Genomic DNA, 25,435 nt, shown 5'->3' on the forward strand with positions numbered 1-25,435 from the left:
GCGCTCCAGTGCCCACGTGCACGCACACAGATGACAGAGGGATGCATCAACAATTCCCAGCTAAGGCAATAACATATTTTAATATTGAAAATCAGTAGACTATTCCTTTAAGAGATCATGCAGCTGCCTGATATTGCTCAAGTGAAAGGGGAGTTTACCCTAAATACTTGACACTTCAACTTATACTTTTATGCTGTTTTTAATACTACATAAACATTAACTGTATTTTCTGCTTGTATTCTAATAAAGAGACAGAAATAATTATATATGATAACTATACAATTGCAAAAACAACTAATCTAATGGTAGCATGGTGGCCTTAGACTTTTGCACAGAACTGTATATAATTTATAATACCAAATAATTGTCATTAGTCGGACTAATGACATATGCCTCATCACTATGACACACAGACCTAACGCCATTGTTCCTGCTATTGTTCACACACCATGCATTGCCAGTTCTGGGAATGTTGCGGCAATGTTACCAGGGATCAATCCCAGGAAGTGTTTGCATTTACACAAAAGATACTCTGGCAATTTCATGTGATGAATGCACAGTGTTTGCAAGGGGATCTCTAGCTACTTTATCTGTCCTGACCAGTGATTCGTGGTCAAGTCTATTATAAGCTTAATATTATTTGCATTAAGGGATTGGCCTAATTCTTTGCCCAGGAGTGTATAATAACCTAAATTTACACAGAAAGGGGATAAATCTCATATATATTTCAAAGAAAAGCACACAGACCAGGACTATTTCATGCACTATGTGCTGTATTGATCAGATGATGTACTCAACAAAAGGGGCAGCAACAGTTTAATGTCTTGTGTAGGCATAAGCTCATCTGTATCTATTTGTGTCTAATCAAACTAGCTTCAACAATTCTGCCTCCACGGCATTTCTGCTATTGACTCCGATTCATCCTCAGACAGGCCAAACCGAGAGTAAATTAGAGATTTTTTTCTTGCACCGAGGCACTACTAAAGGACAGACAATAAACTGCTATTCAATAATGCACATCACACATTACAAATCAATGTTTGTAAGTAGGGCTCTGTTGAGATTTCTTCTCACAGGGAAACAACAACGTGTGGTCCAATTGGCAGAAACTGCTCTCGTTTCTCTCAATTCTCAAATGTCGATTTTCTAATTTGCAGGACCAAAAAAACCTGCGTCGCCGTCAAATACACACTCACCTTTTTGCTGGGTCCTTTTGAAGGCACAGAGATATAAGTTTTCTGAAGGATTTTCCATACTTCTTCAGCGTCTCTTTGTCCTCGACACCCGTCTCCAGGGTTGGAGGATCGTTCTGCAGTGTGAGCATTAAGACCTGCAACCATCAGATTTGAGTAAAACATTTCATTTGTGGGTTCGAGAAAAAGTCTATAATGCTACTAATATTGCAATTTTATTCCTTATATGCTCGCTTTATTTGGTTAAAATACAATGAGCTGTGCAAGCTATTAAAATAATCAGCACCTTCTTTGAGTTAGTTGTTACATATGCTAATGAATTGCATATGCAAATTTTATATAAATGAACAAACATGAATAATGCGTGTGGTGCAACTGGTATAAACAATACTTGTGCTCTATTTAAAAAAAAGGTTTCTTTAAAAATACCAAATTTTGAGCACAAAGCTGAAATTATTGCATTTTTGTAAAGGAATTTAATAGTATAGATAGTAAGATAATAGTATAATAATATCTAGTGGTTAATAGCGGAATTACAGATTACTGTAAAAACTCGTCAGGCAAGCATCATTGGCATGGAAATGTTTCGTCTTAATTGACAACATAACTCGTCAATTGTGGGGAAAGAGTTAATAGTCTTAAAAATTGCATTTATCTCATTGAAAAATACTTAGCTTTTTATTGAGATTTTTGTATAAAAATAATTTTTTTGCAATTTTTTGTGCAATTTTCATTTTAATGCCTTACAGAAAAGTTTCTTCTATAAATATATAAACATACAATATTTCTTTGAGTTAGTTGTTACATATGCTAATGAATTGCATATGCAAATTTTATATAAATGAACAAACATGAATAATGCGTGTGGTGCAACTGGCATAAACAATACTTGTGCTCTATTTAAAAAAAAAGTCTTGGAAGAAACATTTACATTTATGCATTTGCCAGATGCTTTCATGCAAAACGACTTGAAATTTTTTCAGGCAATACATTTGTTAACATTATGTGTGTTGCCTAGGAATAAAGAAGTCGTAATAATAAAGCAGCACAGGTTAGAGATGTATGCTTTTGTGGCAGCATTTATAGCTCTTTGTGCTAAAACCTTTCCATGAATAGCCGTATGAACAGCAGGTCACCGTGGTTACCTTCATAGGGGGATATCGATGGTAGGGTGCCGAGCCTGTAGCGAGTTCGATGGCCGTGATACCAAAACTCCAAATGTCAGCTTTGAAGTCGTAACCTCGTACCTGCGGTCACATGATGGTGGTCACTGACAGCTTAATGACCGAATAGCAAACACTTTTATTCAAAGTGAATTACATTTTTATCAGCATGTGTGTCTGCTAGATATTGAACCATGACATTTGCGTTGCTAACGCATCGCTCTTCAAATTGAGCTATACAGAGCCACAGTTGTTTTTTTATATATATATATTGATATAATAATTATTATATATGTGTATATAAAATCATACTAACCTGCTCCATAACCTCGGGGGCCATCCAGCACGGAGTTCCCACAAACGTTTTCCTAACTTTATGTCTGGTAACGTCTCCTCCAGTAGACAGAAATGCACTTACTCCAAAATCTACAGAGTAAACCGTTTCAAATGATTAACAGCTTCATTTAAACACTGACAGGGCAAAAGGGCAAAACATCCCAAATAAATGACATTGAGAAATGGGCTGACTATTGTCAATATGTCTAAATGTAAAAGTTTAAATGAATCTCATTTAAGGTAGAGACCATGTTTGAGATAAATGAAACAAGCCTGTGTGTACAGAATCAGAATGTATTAAACTAGATGCACTTTTAGTCCTAAACTCTTAACTCATTCCCCGAAAGCCTTTTTTTTTAAAGTTGCCCGCCCATTTTTTGTGATTTTCACAAAAGTTTCACAAAATGCCTTCCAGGAAACTTTTCTTATATAAATATATGAACATACAAATATATTAAATGAAAGAACAGACCCTCTGCTTCGGGAAAAATCCAATACTCATTTTGTTTTCTTTTTATCACCATATGGGTAGGTTTCTTTAAAAATACAAAATTTTGAGCACAAAGCTGAAATTATTGCATTTTTGTAATGGAATTTTGATAGAAATCAGATTCAGAACGATTATCAAAACATACACAGAGTTTAAAATTAATTAAATTAGTTTTTGCTTCAGTTTTTATAAATTGGGTAAGATAATAGTATAATAATATCTAGTGGATAATAGCGGAATTACAGATTACCGTAAAAACACGACAGGAAAGCGTCATTGGCATGGAAATGTTTTCTCTTAATTGATGAGATAAATCGTCAATGGTGGGGAAAGAGTTAATAGTCTTAAAAATTGCATTTATCTCATTGAAAAATACTTTGCTTTTTATTTAGATTTTTGTATAAAAATAAGTTTTTTTTGTAATTTTTTGTGCAATTTTCATTTTAATGCCTTACAGAAAAGTTTCTTCTATAAATATATAAACATACAATATTTCAAGTGAAAGAACAAACCCTCTGCTTTCAAACAAAATAAACAAAAAACGGAAAAAACTTTCATTCTATCGTCATTTGTTCTCTTTTTTTACCTCTCAAATATGGGTAAGTTTCTTCAAAAATACAAAATTTTGAGCAAAAACCTGAAATTATTGCATTTTTGTAAAAGAATTTTGATAGAAATCAGATTCTGAACAATTATCAAAACAAACACAGAGTTTAAAATTAATTAAATTAGTTTTTGCTTCAGTTTTTATAAATTGGGTAAGATAATAGTATAATAATATCTAGTGGATTATAGCGGAATTACAGATTACCATAAAAACTCGACAGGAAAGCGTCATTGGCAGGGAAATGTTTTCTCTTAATTGACGAGATAAGTCGTCAATGGTGGGGAAAGAGTTAATAGTCTTAAAAATTGCATTTACGTATCTCGTTGAAAAATACTTTTATTTTGATTTTTGTATAAAATAAGATTTTTTACTTAAATTTTTTTTGTGCAATTTTCAGTTTAATGCCTTCCAGAAAAGTTTCTTCTATAGACGGTTTCAGCAGTAACAACATAAACAAGCAGCTGTCGCGGTCTGCACGTAACTTCCGGTAAACTCCGCTAATAATAAATAACAACAAAGTACTTTAAACGTAGTTTACTTATATAACAAGCAAAAAACAACACATAGATTACCTAGGAAACCATAACATTTGTTATTTTCGACGAGGCATTTGTTCAAGAGATCAGTTTAGCAACTAGTCAGACCATTAAAAAAACAAAACCGGAAGTAAAGTTCGGATCCAGACGTTTATCACGTGCGTCCATGAAACCGTCTATAAATATATAAACATACAATATATCAAGTGAAAGAACAAACCCTCTGCTTTCAAACAAAGCAAACAAAAAACCCCTCAAATGTTGGTAGGTTTCTTAAAAAATACAAAATTTTAATCAAAAATCTGACATTATTGCATTTTTGTAAAAGAATTTTGATAGAAATCAGATTCTGAACAATTATCAAAACAAACACAGAGTTTAAAATTAATTAAATTAGTTTTTGCTTCAGTTTTTATAAGTTGGGTAAGAGCCATCTAGTGGATAACAGCGGAATTACAGATTACCGTAAAAACTCGACAGGAAAGCGTCATTGGCAGGGAAATGTTTTCACTTAATTGACGAGATAAGTTGTCAATGGTGGGGAAAGAGTTAATACTCTTAAAAATTGCATTTATCTCGTTGAAAAATACTTTATATTTCGATTTTTTTATAAAATAAGATTTTTAATTTTTATTTTTTGTGCAATTTTCAGTTTAATGCCTTCCAGAAAAGTTTCTTCTATAGACGGTTTCAGCAGTAACAACATAAACAAGCAGCTGTCGCGGTCCACACGTAACTTCCGGTAAACTCCGCTAATAATAAATAACAACAAAGTACTTTAAACGTAGTTTACTTATATAACAAGCAAAAAACAACACATAGATTACCTAGGAAACCAAAGAATTACCTGACTAGCAACTAGTCAGACCATTAAAAAATGAAACCGGAAGTAAAGTTCGGATTCAGACGTGTATCACGTGTGTCCGATGACACCGTCTATTTAAGCAATATCGCTCGAGTAGGAGTGTGATATAGCTCTATATCATCACAGCTGTGATTAGGCCAGAGGCGGAGGCAATCACAGCCGTGATGATATAGAGCTATATCACACGACTCCGAGAGCGATATTGCTTTTATACAACTATTCGACGGCACACGTTTGAAAAACGAAAACTAGAAAACAACAACGGAGTTATTTTAAAAGCCTCTTTGTTTGAGAACTTCTTCTTCCGCCACGGATTTGAGGGCGGCCAGAATGACAGGTAAAACTTTCGGCTGCTTTGAAGCTCATAACAACTCAATGGACGGAAAAGCCGTTTCTTTATATTACCGTTTCTTGGTCACAAAGTGTAGTTTTAAGATTAGTTCAGTCGAGAATGTATCTGTATTATATTTAAATCTGCAGTCGATTAGTAAAGATAGCGCCTGTTTGAACGTTTGCTTAGTGAGATTCGGTACAAATAAGAACCAAAGCATGAGCGGACGTCAGTGTTCACTCGCCCCGCTGACCACCGCCCTCTCTGGGCTACATTTCTGAAAGAGATACCCTGGCTCTCATGTTGGCCTTGTTTGTTTATGATGATCGTCGAAATGAGATCAAATCAGCAGTATTTGGTGTCATGATCAAACTTGTACTTGTTTTTTTATTCATATTTAGTGTCTTTTGTGTTGTTATTGTTTTGGCGCGAGGTAAAAGTTAATAAAACTATTTGTATAACGTTACTATTGCTTTCTCATTTATTCTTAACGTTATACGAGCACTCGATTATTATTATTAAACTTTGTTCTTGTCAGTACTATATAAAACGGTTTTTTATAAGTGTCAGAGAGATGTTTTTGCATGCTGCTTATAAATATACCAGTGGCGATATCTCATAACATGTTTTAATAGTCACGTCACGATAAAGTAAATGATCAATGTCCACATTTAAAAGCTGCGGTGCTTACCTGCTGTTTCACGGTGTTTTCGCGTTCTGATAAGAAATATAGCTCCAGAAAAAAAACGAGTGTTTATATTCCTCTTTCCAAGTGTTAATAATCCACACGATGTGACAAGACATTTTCCCATTAACTTTAACGTAACATCCAAGAGCGCTGATCTTTGACGGAATAATAACTTCCGATTGGGATTCACCGACTGATTTATGAGCTAGTAAACTAATGAGACACACGGAGAGTGTTTACAAATAGGGTGTCTGTTTTTCCATTCAGAGATGAGCCTGTTTAGGACCTCCATTCACTAGGTGGCGGAATGATACGAGAGGTGAAGCGGTTACAGTGCCGTTATCAGCACAATATCGCATAGCTCTTAGCCAATCAGATTCGAGAACCAGAAAGAACTGTTGTATAAAAATATATAAACATACAATATATCAAATGAAAGGACAGACCTTCTGCTTTCAAACAAAGCAAACAAAAAACTGTTTTTATTAACCCTCAAATGTTGGTAGGTTTCTTAAAAAATATTTTTTTTAAATAAAAAATCTGACATTATTGCATTTTTGTAAAATACTTTTGTTAGAGATCAGATTTAAAAAGATGATCAAAACATACACAGAGTTTTTCGGTGGCTATTTTTAATAGCGCTCGATGCGAAGTTCGTCACAACATGTATGTAGCCCATCATGTGTGTGGTTCGTAATTTCAAAATATGTGTTCTGCATGTCGAGTGATCCTGTGTGCATCATGTGTCTTGTCAAAATAAGTGCCTGCTGAAGACGCGTCTAAAGAGTTTATGATAAAAGAGACGCTCGCGTTTGCCAGATACTCGCATAATCTCATGCGTAATCAGAGTTTACTGTCTTGCGTGTATTTTGTGAACGTGAGCGTCTCTTTTATCATAAATGGTTTGGATGCGTGTGCAGCAGCAGGCACTTATTTTGACAAAACAAGTGATGCACATGGTTTGCAACAAACCAAATCCGTAACGGGGCTGTCGACTTTGGAGCGAATCTGGTGCGTATCTTACAAATGTTTACATTTAATTGCATATTAAACCTTTCAACAGAAAAATGCTGATATGAACTACAGTACAACCTCAACATGGTTGACCCAAAGACTATAGTGGACATCCTGTTAAAATATATAAACAGATCAATATTTACAACTCTGAATACCCGAGGGAAGGAAAAAGCCCAATTTCAGGAATGTACTCACTATGATCAATGTGAAAACCCTGGTTTCAGTTCTTCAAATAAAAATTTGCTAAATGCTAAATGTAAAGTGTGGAGCTTGAATATATTGTCCAACATAATCAAACCATAATTAAGTGAAGAAAATGTAAAGTAGTAAATTTAAAGTGAACTGAAGCAGTCGATTGTACGGTAGTGCTTTTGTAGTCTTGATGTGAGCTGTAATTAAAGCTAATGGACATGACCTTTGTGGTTAAAGAAGTAATATAACTCTCTTTGTGTCTCTTAGGGCTCATATTGCTTCTTAGCTACAGATGCAGTCGCAACCAATAGCAATTACAACAACATTTTCACAGCTATCAAAAGCTTAATTTTCTCATGGCTATAAATGACATTTCATTAAAGCACACAAGATTAGTTTAACTATGGGTTAACCGAAGGTACTAGTCTAAAGATCTCACTGTGGGGTTTCTTTTTGAAGCTTTAATTGACACTGACACATATCAGCAAACATAAAGATGATTTCACTAAAGTGTTTCATTACAAACCTGCAATCTGCACCGAACCATCTTCTCCTAGTAGAATATTACCCGCTTTAACATCCCTAAGGACAACAAAACACATTCATGTTGTACTTTATTATAATCTTAAGCATAAACAATAAGGCCATTTTTATGAATTTATCAAAGCACTATTATAACAGCGATAGCCAGGAGAAAAACATCCTCATTAGTGCTTTCCTGCACTTGACTTACAGCAGAGAAATATAATTAATGCAGATTTAACCCGGTCTTTACTAGCAAGATATCTGACCGTAAGCATAACATCTGGCCCACTTATTAGAAAGTCGGGAAACTAATTCATTGACTGCATCCTCCCGGTGTGTCAAGAAGATAAAAGATTACTTACCGATGAATCTGCCCGTTTTTGTGTAGATAATCTAATCCCTCCAGTACTTCTTTTAATATGGTCGCTATTGAGGGTTCATCTATGACCCCGTTTTTATGTTCTCCTTTGCTGAAAGTGTGTTTAATAATGTCCAACACTGAACCTGGAAAAACACAGAACTTGTATCTTAAGTAATCACAACTAATCGCAACTAATCGTTTGCAGAATAAAAGTTTTTGATCAAAATGTGTGTGTATTGTGTATAATAATTATTAATATATAGATACACACACACACACACACGCGCACACACACACACACACACACACACACACACACACACACACACACACACACACACACACACACACACACACACACACACACTTATACTTTTAAAAATTTGTAAATATTAAATATTTATTTAGAAATATGTAAATAAAAATGTACATGTAAATATTTCTTAAATATATACATGCCTGTGTGTGTATCTATATATGAATAATTATTATACACATTATACATACATATATGATGTAATCAAAAACTTTTATTCTGCAAACGATTAGTTGCAATTAATTGTTATGCAGCCCTTATCTTAAGCCACACTGTATGATGTATGATGTATGAATGTAATGTATGAATGTACATTACTGCAGTACACAACGTAACATAAACATGGTTGACATTATTATTTTAAAAATAGATGCACATACTGTATTTTAAGCAAAACTGTTTTAAATGATTGAACAGATATTGATACTGTTTAAAATAAAGACAAAAGTGTTTGTAAACTCTCTGCTTGTTGAACGTAAGTCCAACATGAAATCTGTGGTTACTCTGCCAGGACATCTACTGTACTTAAGTGCATCCATTTATAAAAACAAATCCATACAGTTATTAAATGTCCTCCGAGGCAAGGCAATGGGTTTTGTAGGGAAACATTTATATTTCAAACTTTATAGACTACGGCTGTACGTGTGTTAAGGAGAGAGTTGAGGTCAGGTGGAAAGTTGACCCAATGTTACAAAAAACCCATCACTTTACCTCAGAAAACATTTAATAACAGTATGGATTCATTTTTGATGGATGGATGAAGGTTAAAAAATGGGGCACTATCCAGGGCCATTGTAAAGCATTGTAAAGAGTCAGGATATCATTTAATAAAACTCAGTCCGACTGGGCTAATTGTCATTTTGGAGTAAACTATTCCTTTAGTTATGAAAAAAGCTCACTTGCCTTCATATTTGTGACCCTTGACCACAAGACCAGTCATAAGTTGCATGGGAATATTTGTAGCAGTAGCCAACAATACATTGTATGGGTCAAAATTAGCAAGAAATCATTAGGATATTAAGCAAAGATCATGTTCTATATACATATTTTGTACATTTCTTACTGTGTGTGTGTGTATATATATATATATATATATGTATGTATGTATGTATGTATGTATGTATGTATGTATGTATGTATGTATGTATGTATGTATGTATGTATGTATATATATATATATATATATATATATATATATATATATATATATATATATATATATATATATATATATATATATATATATATATATATATATATTAAAAAATGTATTTATCATAAGTGTTGCTAAGGACTTAATTTGGACAACTTTAAAGACAATTTTCTCAATATTTAGATTTTTTGCACCCTCAGATTTCAGATTTTTGAATAGTTTAAAGGGATAGTTCACTTTAAAATGAAAATTCTGCCATCATTTTCTCATCCTCATGTTGTTGTAAACCTGTATGAATTTCTTTTTTCTGATGAACACAAAAGAAGATATTTTGAGAAATAATGGTAAACACACAGCAGTAAGTGACCATAGACTTCCATAGTAGGAATAAAAAATATGATGGAATTTAATGGGTACCGTCAACTGTGTGCTTACCATCATTTTATAAAAATATTTTCTTAGTCATTTTTCACATTACTTCCAAAATATTTTTTCCTACTATGGAAGTCTATGGTCACTTATTGCTGTGTGCTTACCATCATTTCTCAAAATATCTTCTTTTGTGTTCATCAGAAAAAAGAAATTCATACCGGTTTAGAACAACATGAGGATGATTAAATGATGACAGAATTTTCATTTTAAAGTGAACTATCCCTTTAATCTCGGCCAAATATTGTCCTCTCTCAAATATTTAGGGGTCAAGCCCCGAAGGGGCGAAGACCCCTATTGTATTTGTTAGTTTTCTTATTATAATAATTATTAGGGGTCAAGCCCCGAAGGGGCGAAGACCCCTATTGTATTTGTTAGTTTTCTTATAACAATTATTATTAGGGGTCAAGCCCCGAAGGGGCGTAGAACCCTATTGTATTTGTTAGTTTTCTTAATTTTATTATTAGGGGTCAAGCCCCGAAGGGGCGTAGAACCCTATTGTATTTGTTAGTTTTCTTAATTTTATTATTATTAGGGGTCAAGCCCCGAAGGGGCGTAGAACCCTATTGTATTTGTTAGTTTTCTTAATTTTATTATTATTATTATTAGTTATTCTTCTTCCGCCATTGCGGTCTATGGCAGCCCATAGAACCGTACGTAGGAAAGTTATGAAATTTGGCACACTGATAAACGACAGTCCAATGTGTCCCCACAGCAAATTTGGAGTCTCTATATCTAACCCACTAGCGCCACCAACAGTCCAAAAATGCACTTATGTTTTTGCCTATAACTTCTGACCCGTACGTCCTAGAAATTAAATTCTTGTTTCCTCTGATTCCTTGGCTCAAGACGATTCGATTGGACCCTATGACGTCATTTTCCGTCATGAAAATTTTCCCGCCATTTTTAAATATTCATAAAACCTACTTTTGCGAACTCGTCCTAGAGCTTTTGCCGGATTGCCTTGAAAATCGGTATGCACCATCTAGAGACACTCAAGGCAAAAAGTTATTAAAAGAATTTTGATAAACCAATCCGTTGTCGTATAGCGCGTCAACAAATTTTACGTAGAGCTCAAAAAAACGGATTTGAGGCTGTATCTTCGCCAAACTTAAGCCTATTGACACGATACTTTGTATTTGTGATGCCAGTCAGGAACTAAGGGTGCATGCAGAGTTTCGTCACAGCGCCACCTAGTGGTCAGACTTATGTTTTAAATGCCTATAACTTTGGCTCCGATTGACATATTTTCACAGGACTTGTTTCCTTTGAGTTCTAAATAGTTGCCGAGTCCAACGATACCAAACATACCCGAATTCGCCTTACGGTTAACCCTGCGCAGCAAAATAGCACTTAAGAAACACGCGTAAATATCTCCGCGAACGTTTTTCCGATCGACTCGAAAACACCATAGGAAGAAACTAACCTTACCTTCTGAACAAAAAGTTCTATTGGCGTTATATTAAAATTTTCATCAGAAATGGCCGAAAATTGCAAAAAACGAAAAATTACCTTCAAATTTTGTGTTTTTTACACATAAATGGTTGTAACTTTGTAACGAAAAGAGATTTTTTCACCAGATTTGATACGATGATGCATGAGCACATTCTGAGGCCACACAAAAAAAATTGTATGCTTGCACCACTAGATGGCCTTATAATTGAACAAAACCTTTGATAACAAGCCAGCCCTATGGTCATACAACTGTTTCTTAACTAAACTAAAGTGTATAGTCATAAAACTAGCTAGATGTAACACAATCATGACCTGATGTTGCATGCACAATTTTTTCATTGCGCCACCTACTGGTTTTGAGATGGAATATGGTATTTTTGCCTAAAACTACTGCAACAACACATCTAAAACCATGAGTCATCATGGATTATTCGTTTCATGGCTTTGACTATAATCACTGGTGGTTGCCAATTTACTCCCTAGCAACCATTGAGAATACCTTATCAACCGTTTTTGCAAAAGCTATATCTCTGCATCAGAACATCGTAGAGACATGGGGATGGTCTCTTTTGACTAATTAAACTTGTTGTAACATGATGTGACCACTGCAAACACCACTCACATGTCCTTCAGTGTTCTAATGTTCCATGATTGTCAATAACAGAAGGACGATTGCAGTAGACAAGAACTTAGATTAATTTTGTTGATAACTTTTTTGTTTTTTCATCTAAAATTATTAGATTTACCTAGGTTCTTCAATCTGCTAATCCAATCTCAATTTTACATCCTTTTGTGCCCTTTTCGGCTTGACCCCGGCATTGCTGCTTGCAGCTATATTTATTATTAGTTATTCTTCTTCCGCCATTGCGGTCTATGGCAGCCCATAGAACCGTACGTAGGAAAGTTATGAAATTTGGCACACTGATAAACGACAGTCCAATGTGTCCCCACAGCAAATTTGGAGTCTCTATATCTAACCCACTAGCGCCACCAACAGTCCAAAATTGCACTTATGTTTTTGCCTATAACTTCTGACCCGTACGTCCTAGAAATTAAATTCTTGTTTCCTCTGATTCCTTGGCTCAAGACGATTCGATTGGACCCTATGACGTTATTTTCCGTCATGAAAATCTTCCCGCCATTTTTAAATATTCATAAAACCTACTTTTGCGAACTCGTCCTAGAGCTTTTGCCGGATTGCCTTGAAAATCGGTATGCACCATCTAGAGACACTCAAGGCAAAAAGTTATTAAAAGAATTTTGATAAACCAATCCGTTGTCGTATAGCGCGTCAACAAATTTTACGTAGAGCTCAAAAAAACGGATTTGAGGCTGTATCTTCGCCAAACTTAAGCCTATTGACACGATACTTTGTATTTGTGATGCCAGTCAGGAACTAAGGGTGCATGCAGAGTTTCGTCACAGCGCCACCTAGTGGTCAGACTTATGTTTTACATGCCTATAACTTTGGCTCCGATTGACATATTTTCACAGGACTTGTTTCCTTTGAGTTCTAAATAGTTGCCGAGTCCAACGATACCAAACATACCCGAATTCGCCTTACGGTTAACCCTGCGCAGCAAAATAGCACTTAAGAAACACGCGTAAATATCTCCGCGAACGTTTTTCCGATCGACTCGAAAACACCATAGGAAGAAACTAACCTTACCTTCTGAACAAAAAGTTCTATTGGCGTTATATTAAAATTTTCATCAGAAATGGCCGAAAATTGCAAAAAACGAAAAATTACCTTCAAATTTTGTGTTTTTTACACATAAATGGTTGTAACTTTGTAACGAAAAGAGATTTTTTCACCAGATTTGATACGATGATGCATGAGCACATTCTGAGGCCACACAAAAAAAAATTGTATGCTTGCACCACTAGATGGCCTTATAATTGAACAAAACCTTTGATAACAAGCCAGCCCTATGGTCATACAACTGTTTCTTAACTAAACTAAAGTGTATAGTCATAAAACTAGCTAGATGTAACACAATCATGACCTGATGTTGCATGCACAATTTTTTCATTGCGCCACCTACTGGTTTTGAGATGGAATATGGTATTTTTGCCTAAAACTACTGCAACAACACATCTAAAACCATGAGTCATCATGGATTATTCCTTTCATGGCTTTGACTATAATCACTGGTGGTTGCCAATTTACTCCCTAGCAACCATTGAGAATACCTTATCAACCGTTTTTGCAAAAGCTATATCTCTGCATCAGAACATCGTAGAGACATGGGGATGGTCTCTTTTGACTAATTAAACTTGTTGTAACATGATGTGACCACTGCAAACACCACTCACATGTCCTTCAGTGTTCTAATGTTCCATGATTGTCAATAACAGAAGGACGATTGCAGTAGACAAGAACCTAGATTAATTTTGTTGATAACTTTTTTGTTTTTTCATCTAAAATTATTAGATTTACCTAGGTTCTTCAATCTGCTTATCCAATCTCAATTTTACATCCTTTTGTGCCCTTTTCGGCTTGACCCCGGCATTGCTGCTTGCAGCTATATTTATTATTAGTTATTCTTCTTCCGCCATTGCGGTCTATGGCAGCCCATAGAACCGTACGTAGGAAAGTTATGAAATTTGGCACACTGACAGAGGACAGTCCAAATAATATCCATAGCAATTTTGGAGTCTCTATCTCAAACCCGCTAGCGCCACCAACAGTCCAAAGTTGCACTTACGTTTTTGCTTATAACTTCTGATCCGTAAGTCCTAGAAACGAAATTCTTGTTTCCTCTAATTCCTTGACTCAAGACGATTCGAATGGACCCTATGACGTCATTTTCCGTCATGAAAAATTTTCCGCCATTTTGAATTATTTGAAAAACCTACTTTTGCGAACTCGTCCTAGAGCTTTTGCCCGATTTCCACGAAAATTGGTATGCAGCATCTAGAGACACTCAAGGCAAAAAGTTATTAAAAGAATTTCGATAAACCATTCCGTTGTCGTATAGCGCGTCAACAAACTTTACGTAGAGTGCAAAAAAACAGGTTTTAGGCTGTATCTTCGCCAAACTTAGGCCTATTGACACGAATCTTGGTACTTGAGATGCCAATCAGGAACTGAGGGAGCATGCACAGTTTCGTTGCAGCGCCACCTAGTGGCCAGACGAATATTTTATAGGCCTATAACTTTGGCTATGATCAACGTATTTACAAGGGACTTGTTTCCTTGGAGGTTTGAATAGTTGCCGAGTCCAACGATACCAAACATGCCAGGATTCGCCTTACGGTTAACCCTGTGCGGCAAAATAGCGCTTAAAAAACACGCGCAAATATCTCCGCGACCGTAATTCTGATCGACTCAAAAACACCATAGGAAGAAACTAACCTTACCTTCTGAACAAAAAGTTCTATTGGCGTTATATTAAAATTTTCATCAGAAATGGCCGAAAAATGCAAAAAACGAAAAATTACCTTTAAATTTTGTATTTTTTACACATAAATGGTTATAACTTCGCAACGAAAAGAGATTTTTTCACCAGATTTTATACGCTGATGTACGACCACAGTTTGAGGCTACACAAAAAAAATTGCTTGCTTGCACCACTAGGTGGCGTTATAATTGAACAAAAACTGTGATATCAAGCCAGCCCTATGGTCATACAACTGTTTCTTCACTAAACTAAAGTGTATAGTCATAAAACTAGCTCAATGTAACGTAATCATGACCTGAAGTTGCATGCACAATTTTGTCACAGCGCCACCTAGTGGTTTTGAGATAGAAAATGGTAATTTTTGCCTAAAACTACTGCAACAAACACATCTAAAACCACAAGTCATCATGGATTATTCATTTCATGGCTTGGATTATAATCACTGGTGGATGTCAATTTACTGTCTAGCAACCAATGAGAATACCTTATCAACTGTTTTTGCAAGAGCTATATCTCTTCATCAGAACAGCGTAGAGACATGGGGGTGGGCTCTTTCGACTCATTAACACCACAGTAACATTTTGTGAGCTGAGTATAACCACTGCAAGCACCACTCACATTTCCTTCAGTGTTCTAGTTGTCAATGCTCCTCAAGACGTGAGGGAGAGATTTCACTGAATTAGAACACAGCTTTTTTGCTGATTACTGTTATATTAATTTGTCTGAAATCAGGAGGTTTTGCTAGGTTTTTTAAACTGCTCATCCGGACTCAAGTTTACCTTCTTCTGTGCCCTTTTTGGCTTGACCCCGGTATCGCTGCTTGCAGCTATATTTAGGGGTCAAGCCCTGAAGGGGCGAAGACCCCTATTGTATTTGTTAGTTTTCCTATTATAATAATTATTATTCTGGTTCTTCTTCCGCCATTGCGGTCTATGGCAGCCCATAGAACCGTACATAGGAAAGTTATGAAATTTGGCACACTGATAGAGGACAGTCCAATGTGTCCCCACAGCAAATTTGGAGTCTCTATCTCTAACCCGCTAGCGCCACCAACAGTCCAAAGTTGCACTTATGTTTTTGGTTATAACTTCTGATCCGTAAGTCCCAGAAACAAAATTCTTGGTTCTTCTGATTCCTTGGCTCAAGACAATTCGATTGGACCCTATGACGTCATTTTCCGTCATTAAATTTTTCCGCCATTTTGAATTGTTTAAAAAACCTACTTTTTCGAACTCGTCCTAGAGCTTTTGTCCGATTTCCACGAAAATTGGTATGTATCATCTTGAGACACTCATGGCAAAAAGTTATCAAAAGAATTTTGATACAGCAATCCGTTGTCATATACCTCCTTAACGAATTTTACGTATAGCGCAAAAAAACGGATTTTAGGCTGTATCTTCGTCAAACTTTGGCCTATTGACACGACACTTGGTACTTGTGATGCCAGTCAGGAACTGAGGGTGCATGCACAGTTTCGTCGCAGCGCCACCTAGTGGCCAGAGAAATGTTTTTTACACCTATAACTTTGGCTCCGATTGACGTATTTTCACGGGACTTGTTGCTTTGGAGTTCTGAATAGTTGTCGAGTCCAACGATACCAAACATGCCAGAATCCGCCTTACGGTTAACCCTGCGCAGCAAAATAGCGCTTAAGAAACACGCATGAATATCTCCGCGAACGTTTTTCCGATCGACTCGAAAACACCATAGGAAGAAACTAACCTTACCTTCTGAACAAAAAGTTCTATTGACGTTATATTAAAATTTTTATCAGAAATGGCCGAAAATTGCAAAAAAACGAAAAATTTCCTTCAAAATTTGTGTTTATTACACATAAATGGTTGTAACTTCGTAACGAAAATATATTTTTTCACCAGATTTGATACACTGATGCATGATCATATTCTGAGGCTGCACAAAAAAAATTGTATGCTTGCACCACTAGATGGCCTTATAATTGAACAAAACCTTTGATAACAAGCCATCCCTATGGTCTTACAACTGTTTCTTCACTAAACTAAAGTGTATAGACATAAAACTAGCTAGATGTAACACAATCATGACCTGATGTTGCATGCACAATTTTGTCATTGCACCACCTAGTGGTTTTGAGATAGAAATATGGTATTTTTGCTTAAAACTACTGCAATAACATATCTAAAACCATGAGTCATCATGGATTATTTCTTTCATGGCTTTGACTATGATCACTGGTGGTTGCCAATTCACTCCCTAGCAACCATTGAGAATACCTTATTAACCGTTTTTGCAAAAGCTATATCTCTGCATCAGAACATCGTAGAGACACGGAGATGGTTTCTTTTGACTAATTAAACTTGTTATAACATGATGTGATGTTTTGCCACTGCAAACACCACTCACATGTCCTTCAGTGCTCTAATGTTCCATAATTGTCAATAACAGAAGGACGATTGCAGTAGACAAGAACATAGATTATTTTTGTGGATAACTTTTTTGTTTTTTCATCTACAATTATTAGGTTTATTTGGGTTCTTCAATCTGCTCATCCAATCTCAATTTTACATCCTTTTGTGCCCTTTTCGGCTTGACCCCGGCATTGCTGCTTGCAGCTATATTTAGGGGTCAAGCCCCGAAGGGGCGTAGAACCCTATGGGATTTGTTAGTTTTCTTAATTTTAGTATTATTCTTAGTTATTCTTCTTCCGCCATTGCGGTCTATGGCAGCCCATAGAACCGTACGTAGGAAAGTTATGAAATTTGGCACACTGATAAAGGACAGTCCAAATATTATCCACAGCAAATTTGGAGTCTCTATCTCAAACCCGCTAGCGCCACCAACAGTCCAAAGTTGAACTTATGTTTTGGCTTATAACTTCTGATCCGTAAATCCTAGAAATGAAATTCTTGTTTCCTCTGATTCCTTGGCTCAAGACGATTCGAATGGACCCTATGACGTCATTTTCCGTCATGAAAATTTTTCCACCATTTTGAATTATTCGTAAAACCTACTTTTGCGAACTCGTCCTAGAGCTTTTGGCCGATTTCCACGAAAATTGGTATGCAGCATCTAGAGACACTCATGGCAAATGGCCGAAAATTGCAAAAAACGAAAAATTACCTTTAAATTTTGTATTTTTTACACATAAATGGTTATAACTTCGCAACGAAAAGAGATTTTTTCACCAGATTTGATACGCTGATGTACGACCACAGTTTGAGGCTACACAAAAAAAATTGCTTGCTTGCACCACTAGGTGGCGTTATAATTGAACAAAAACTGTGATATCAAGCCAGCCCTATGGTCATACAACTGTTTCTTCACTAAACTAAAGTGTATAGTCATAAAACTAGCTCAATGTAACGTAATCATGACCTGAAGTTGCATGCACAATTTTGTCACAGCGCCACCTAGTGGTTTTGAGATAGAAAATTGTAATTTTTGCCTAAAACTACTGCAACAAACACATCTAAAACCACAAGTCATCATGGATTATTCATTTCATGGCTTGGATTATAATCACTGGTGGATGTCAATTTACTGTCTAGCAACCAATGAGAATACCTTATCAACTGTTTTTGCAAGAGCTATATCTCTTCATCAGAACAGCGTAGAGACATGGGGGTGGGCTCTTTCGACTCATTAACACCACAGTAACATTTTGTGAGCTGAGTATTACCACTGCAATTTCCTTCAGTGTTCTAGTTGTCAATGCTCCTCAAGACGTGAGGGAGAGATTTCACTGAATTAGAACACAGCTTTTTTGCTGATTACCGTTATATTAATTTGTCTGAAATCAGGAGGTTTTGCTAGGTTTTTTAAACTGCTCATCCGGACTCAAGTTTACCTTCTTCTGTGCCCTTTTTGGCTTGACCCCGGTATCGCTGCTTGCAGCTATATTTAGGGGTCAAGCCCCGAAGGGGCGTAGAACCCTATTGTTATTGTTAGTTTTCTTATTAGGGGTCAAGCCCCGAAGGGGCGTAGAACCCTATTGTTATTGTTAGTTTTCTTATTATTATTATTAGGGGTCAAGCCCCGAAGGGGCGTAGAACCCTATTGTTATTGTTAGTTTTCTTATTAGGGGTCAAGCCCCGAAGGGGCGTAGAACCCTATTGTTATTGTTAGTTTTCTTATTATTATTATTATTTATCTTCCTCGTTCTTCCGCCGAAAGTCAATGGCAGCCCATAGAACCGTACATAGGAAAGTTATGAAATTTGGCACACATGTAGAGGACAGTCTCAGAAGTTACTATAGCAACATTGGTGTGTCTGACTCAAACCCTCTAGCGCCACCAACAGTCCAAAAATCCACTTATGTTCATGCTCATAACTTCTGACCCATGAGTCCTAGAAACTAAATTCTTGTTTCCTCTGAATCCTTGGCTCATGATGATTCAAATGCACACATTGATGTCATTTGTGTCATGCACATCTTTCCGCCATTTTGAATTTTCCGTAAAACCTACTTTTTCGAACTCCTCCTAGACCGTTTGTCCGATTTGCATGTCCTTTGGTATGTAGCATCTAGAGACACCCAAGACAAAAAGTTATCAAAAGCTTTTTGATAGACCAATGCGTTCTCATATAAATTGACAACATATATGGCGGCGAGCACGCCAAAACGGACGTGAGGCCTTATCTTCGCAAAACTTTATTGTATCGACACGAAACTTGGTATATGTCATTACAGTCATGACCTGATGGTGCCTGCAACGTTTCGTCACAGCGCCACCTAGTGATCACGAGATTCGAAAAATGCCTATTTTCGCTTATAACTACTTCAAACTTGAGTCTAAAATCATGAAGGTGGTCTTGTTAGATTCCTTGAGGCATGCCGAGTCTAACGATACCAAACGGTTTTCGGTCGGCCATTTTGGGTGTCGGCCATTTTGAATTTTCTCATTAAGTTCAGTATTTCACAAACAGAATGGCGTATCGCTACGAAATTTGGCATGGTTCATCAGTGACATGTTCTGAGCGCACCTATAAATGTTAAGGACGGCGCCACCTAGTGGTCAGGATATGTAATTTTTTTTTTAAAATCTTTATATCATTTGATTAAATTGCCCCTATGACATAAGACTTCACTCTATTGATTCCTTGGCTCATGCTGAGTCCGACTGTACCAAATATGTCTGAGTCAAACCTACTTCCTGTCGGCCATTTTGAATTATATTGAACACCTACTTTTTCGAACTCCTCCTAGAGCGCTCGTGTGATTGGCTTGATTTTTGGTATGCATCATCTAGATACACTCTAGACAAAAAGTTATCAAAAGCTTTTCGGTAGACCTATCCGTTGTCGTATAACGCATCAAAGAATGCGAGGGCGAGCACGCCAAAATGTGTTTGAGCCTGTATCTTCGCAAAACTTTTGCGTATTAATATGAGACTGGTCTTGTTAGATTTCGTGAGGCATGCCGAGTCAAACGATACCAAATGGTTTTTGGTCGGCCATTATGTGTGTAGGCCATTTTGAATTTTTCTTTAAGTTCAAGTATTTCAGAAACGCAATTGCGTATTGTTATGAAACTTGGTATGATTCATCAGCAACATGTTCTGGGAGGACTTGTAAACTTTTCGGTGCCCCCTAGTGGTCAAGAGATTTGAAGCTATATCTCTGCATCCCTTTATTGTATTTACACCAAATTTGGTGGGTGTCATCACAATCAAGACCTGAGTCACAATTTATTTTTTGGTCAGTGCCCCCTAGTGGTCAAGTCATTTAAGCCTATATCTCTGCATCTCTTTATTGTATTTACACCAAATTTGGTGGGTGTCATCACAATCAAGACCTGAGTCACAATTTATTTTTTGGTCAGTGCCCCCTAGTGGTCAAGTCATTTAAGGCTATATCTCCGTATCGCTTTATTGTATTTACACTAAATTTGGTATGTGTCATCACAGTCATGACCTGAGGCACCATCTATTCTTTCGGCACAGTGCCACCTAGTGGTCTCAAGATACGAAAAAATTGTTTTTTTTTTCATAAAACTAATGCAAACTTAGATCTTAAATCATGACAGTCATCACGTATGAATCATTTTTTGCCATGTTTGGCTTGACCCCGGTATCGCTGCTTGCAGCTATATTTAGGGGTCAAGCCCCGAAGGGGCGTAGAACCCTATTGTTATTGTTAGTTTTCTTATTATTATTATTATTATTATTTTTCTTCCTCGTTCTTCCGCCGAAAGTCAATGGCAGCCCATAGAACCGTACATAGGAAAGTTATGAAATTTGGCACAAATGTAGAGGACAGTCTCAGAAGTTACTATAGCAACTTTGGTGTGTCTGACTCAAACCCTCTAGCGCCACCAACAGTCCAAAAATCCACTTATGTTCATGCTCACAACTTCTGACTCGCGAGTCCTAGAAACTAAATTCTTGTTCCCTCTGAATCCTTTGCTCATGTTGATTCAATTGCACACATTGATGTCATTTGTGTCATGCAAATCTTTCCGCCATTTTGAATTTTCCGTAAAACCTACTTTTTCGAACTCCTCCTAGAGCGTTTGTCCGATTTGCATGTCCTTTGGTATCTAGCATCTAGAGACACCCCTGACAAAAAGTTATCAAAAGCTTTTTGATAGACCAATGCGTTCTCGTATACCGTGACAACATATACGGCGGCGAGCACGCCAAAACGGACGTGAGGCCGTATCTTCGCAACACTTTGGTGTATCGACACGAAACTTGGTATATGTCATTACAGTCATGACCTGAGGGTGCCTGCAACGTTTCGTCACAGTGCCACCTAGTGGTCACGAGATTCGAAAAATGCCTATTTTCGCTTATAACTACTTCAAACTTGAGTCTAAAATCATGAAGGTGGTCTTGTTAGATTCCTTGAGGCATGCCGAGTCAAACGATACCAAACGGTTTTCGGTCGGCCATTTTGGGTGTCGGCCATTTTGAATTTTCTCATTAAGTTCAGTATTTCACAAAGAGAATGGCGTATCGCTACGAAATTTGGCATGGTTCATCAGTGACATGTTCTGAGCGCACCTATAAATCTTTAGGACGGCGCCACCTAGTGGTCAGGATATGTAAAGAAATTGTTTAAAATCTTTATTTCATTTGATTAAATTGCCACACTGACATAAGACTTCACTCTGTTGATTCCTTGGCTCATGCTGAGTCCGACTGTACCAAATATGTCTGAGTCAAACCTACTTCCTGTCGGCCATTTTGAATTATATTGAACACCTACTTTTTCGAACTCCTCCTAGAGCGCTCGTGTGATTGGCTTGATTTTTGGTATGCATCATCTAGAGACACTCTAGACAAAAAGTTATCAAAAGCTTTTCAGTAGACCTGTCCGTTGTCGTATAACGCATCAAAGAATGCGAGGACGTACACGCCAAAATGTGTTTGAGCCTGTATCTACGCAAAACTTTTGCGTATTAATATGAGACTTGGTATATGTCATAACAGTGATGCCCTGAGGGTGCATGCACCATTTCGTCACACTGCCCCCTACTGGTCACGAGATATAAGAAATGTCTATTTTTGCTTATAACTACTACAAACTTGAATATAAAATTATGAAAGTGGTCTTGTTAGATTTCGTGAGGCATGCCGAGTCAAACGATACCAAATGGTTTTTGGTCGGCCATTTTGTGTGTCGGCCATTTTGAATTTTTTCTTTAAGTTCAAGTATTTCAGAAACGCAATTGCGTATTTTTATGAAACTTGGTATGGTTCATCAGCAACATGTTCTGAGAGGACTTGTAAACTTTTTGGTGCCCCCTAGTGGTCAAAAAGATTTGAGGCTATATCTCTGCATCTCTTCATCGTATTTACACCAAATTTGGTGAGTGTCATCACAATCATGACCTGAGTCACCATCTATTGTTTTGGTCAGTGCCCCCTAGTGGTCAAATAATTTAAGGCTATATCTCCGTATCGCTTTATCGTATTTACACTAAATTTGGTATGTGTCATCACAGTCATGACCTGAGGCACCATTTATTGTTTCGGCACAGCGCCACCTAGTGGTCTCAAGATACAAAAAATTGCTATTTTTTTACTAAAAATAATGCAAACTTAGATCTTAAATCATGACAGTCATCACGTATGAATCATTTTTGGCCATGTTTGGCTTGACCCCGGTATCGCTGCTTGCAGCTATATTTATTATTATTATTATTTATCTTCCTCGTTCTTCCGCCGAAAGTCAATGGCAGCCCATAGAACCATACATAGGAAAGTTATGAAATTTGGCACACATGTAGAGGACAGTCTCAGAAGTTACTATAGCAACATTGGTGTGTCTGACTCAAACCCTCTAGCGCCACCAACAGTCCAAAAATCCACTTATGTTCATGCTCATAACTTCTGACCCATGAGTCCTAGAAACTAAATTCTTGTTTCCTCTGAATCCTTGGCTCATGATGATTCAAATGCACACATTGATGTCATTTGTGTCATGCACATCTTTCCGCCATTTTGAATTTGTCGTAAAACCTACTTTTTCGAACTCCTCCTAGACCGTTTGTCCGATTTTCATGTCCTTTGGTATGTAGCATCTAGAGGCACCCCAGACAAAAAGTTATCAAAAGCTTTTTGATAGACCAATGCGTTCTCGTATAAATTGACAACATATATGGCGGCGAGCACGCCAAAACGGACGTGAGGCCGTATCTTCGCAAAACTTTATTGTATCGACACGAAACTTGGTATATGTCATTACAGTCATGACCTGAGGGTGCCTGCAACGTTTCGTCACAGCGCCACCTAGTGGTCACGAGATTCGAAAAATGCCTATTTTCGCTGATAACTACTTCAAAGTTGAGTCTAAAATCATGAAGTTGGTCTTGTTAGATTCCTTGAGACATGCCGAGTCAAACGATACCAAACGGTTTTCGGTCGGCCATTTTGGGTGTCGGCTATTTTGAATTTTCTCATTAAGTTCAGTATTTCACAAACAGAATGGCGTATCGCTACGAAATTTGGCATGGTTCATCAGTGACATGTTCTGAGCACACCTATAAATCTTTAGGACGGCGCCACCTAGTGGTCAGGATATGTAAATAAATTGTTTAAAATCTTTATATCATTTGATTAAATTGCCACTATGACATAAGACTTCACTCTATTGATTCCTTGGCTCATGCTGAGTCCGACTGTACCAAATATGTCTGAGTCAAACCTACTTCCTGTCGGCCATTTTGAATTATATTGAACACCTACTTTTTTGAACTTCTCCTAGAGCGCTCGTGTGATTGGCTTGATTTTTGGTATGCATCATCTAGAGACACTCCAGACAAAAAGTTATCAAAAGCTTTTCGGTAGACCTATCCGTTGTCGTATAACGCATCAAAGAATGCGAGGGCGAGCACGCCAAAATGTGTTTGAGCCTGTATCTTCGCAAAACTTTTGCGTATTAATATGAGACTTGGTATATGTCATAACAGTGATGACCTGAGGGTGCATGCACCATTTCGTCACACTGCCCCCTACTGGTCACGAGATATAAAAAATGTCTATTTTTGCTTATAACTACTGCAAATTTGAATGTAAAATTATGAGACTGGTCTTGTTAGATTTCGTGAGGCATGGCGAGTCAAATGATACCAAATGGTTTTTGGTCGGCCATTTTGTGTGTCGGCCATTTTGAATTTTTCTTTAAGCTCAAGTATTTCAGAAACGCAGCTGTGTATTGTTATGAAACTTGGTATGGTTCATTACCTACATGTTCTGGGAGGACTTGTAAACTTTTGGGTGCCCCCTAGTGGTCAAGAGATTTGAAGCTATATCTCTGCATCTCTTTATCGTATTTACACCAAATTTGGTGGGTGTCATCACAATCAAGACCTGAGTCACAATTTATTTTTTGGTCAGTGCCCCCTAGTGGTCAAGTCATTTAAGGCTATATCTCTGCATCTCTTTATTGTATTTACACCAAATTTGGTGGGTGTCATCACAATCAAGACCTGAGTAACAATTTATTGTTTGGTTAGTGCCCCCTAGTGGTCAAGTCATTTAAGGCTATATCTCTGTATTGCTTTATCATATTTACACTAAATTTGGTATGTGTCATCACAGTCATGACCTGAGGCACCATCTATTGTTTCTGCACCGCGCCACCTAGTGGTCTCAAGATACAAAAAATTGCTATTTTTTTCATAAAACTAATGCAAACTTAGATCTTAAATCATGACAGTCATCACGTATGAATCATTTTTTGCCATGTTTGGCTTGACCCCGGTATCGCTGCTTGCAGCTATATTTATAATAATTATTATTATTAGTTATTCTTCTTCCGCCATTGCGGTCTATGGCAGCCCATAGAACCGTACGTAGGAAAGTTATGAAATTTGGCACACTGATAAAGGACAGTCCAATGTGTCCCCACAGCAAATTTGGAGTCTCTATCTCTAACCCGCTAGCGCC

The 25,435-nt window shown here is 37.0% G+C and overlaps 1 protein-coding gene across 3 annotated transcripts in view; it reads right to left on the minus strand.

Annotated features, from left to right (window-relative positions):
• stk39 (serine threonine kinase 39) overlaps window positions 1-25,435 on the minus strand; it is a 137,898-nt gene that overhangs the window by 82,386 nt on the left and 30,077 nt on the right. For all 3 annotated transcript variants that reach the window (XM_055215240.2, XM_055215241.2, XM_055215239.2), the window contains 5 exons: window positions 8,306-8,447; window positions 7,945-8,000; window positions 2,673-2,782; window positions 2,339-2,440; window positions 1,197-1,330 (listed from right to left, as the gene is read on the minus strand). In XM_055215240.2, the coding sequence (XP_055071215.2) occupies window positions 1,197-1,330; window positions 2,339-2,440; window positions 2,673-2,782; window positions 7,945-8,000; window positions 8,306-8,447 (544 nt within the window). The remainder of the gene's footprint in view (window positions 1-1,196; window positions 1,331-2,338; window positions 2,441-2,672; window positions 2,783-7,944; window positions 8,001-8,305; window positions 8,448-25,435) is intronic.

The sequence above is a fragment of the Misgurnus anguillicaudatus genome, chromosome 17 (genome assembly GCF_027580225.2).
Source record: "Misgurnus anguillicaudatus chromosome 17, ASM2758022v2, whole genome shotgun sequence".
Taxonomy (NCBI): domain Eukaryota; kingdom Metazoa; phylum Chordata; class Actinopteri; order Cypriniformes; family Cobitidae; genus Misgurnus; species Misgurnus anguillicaudatus.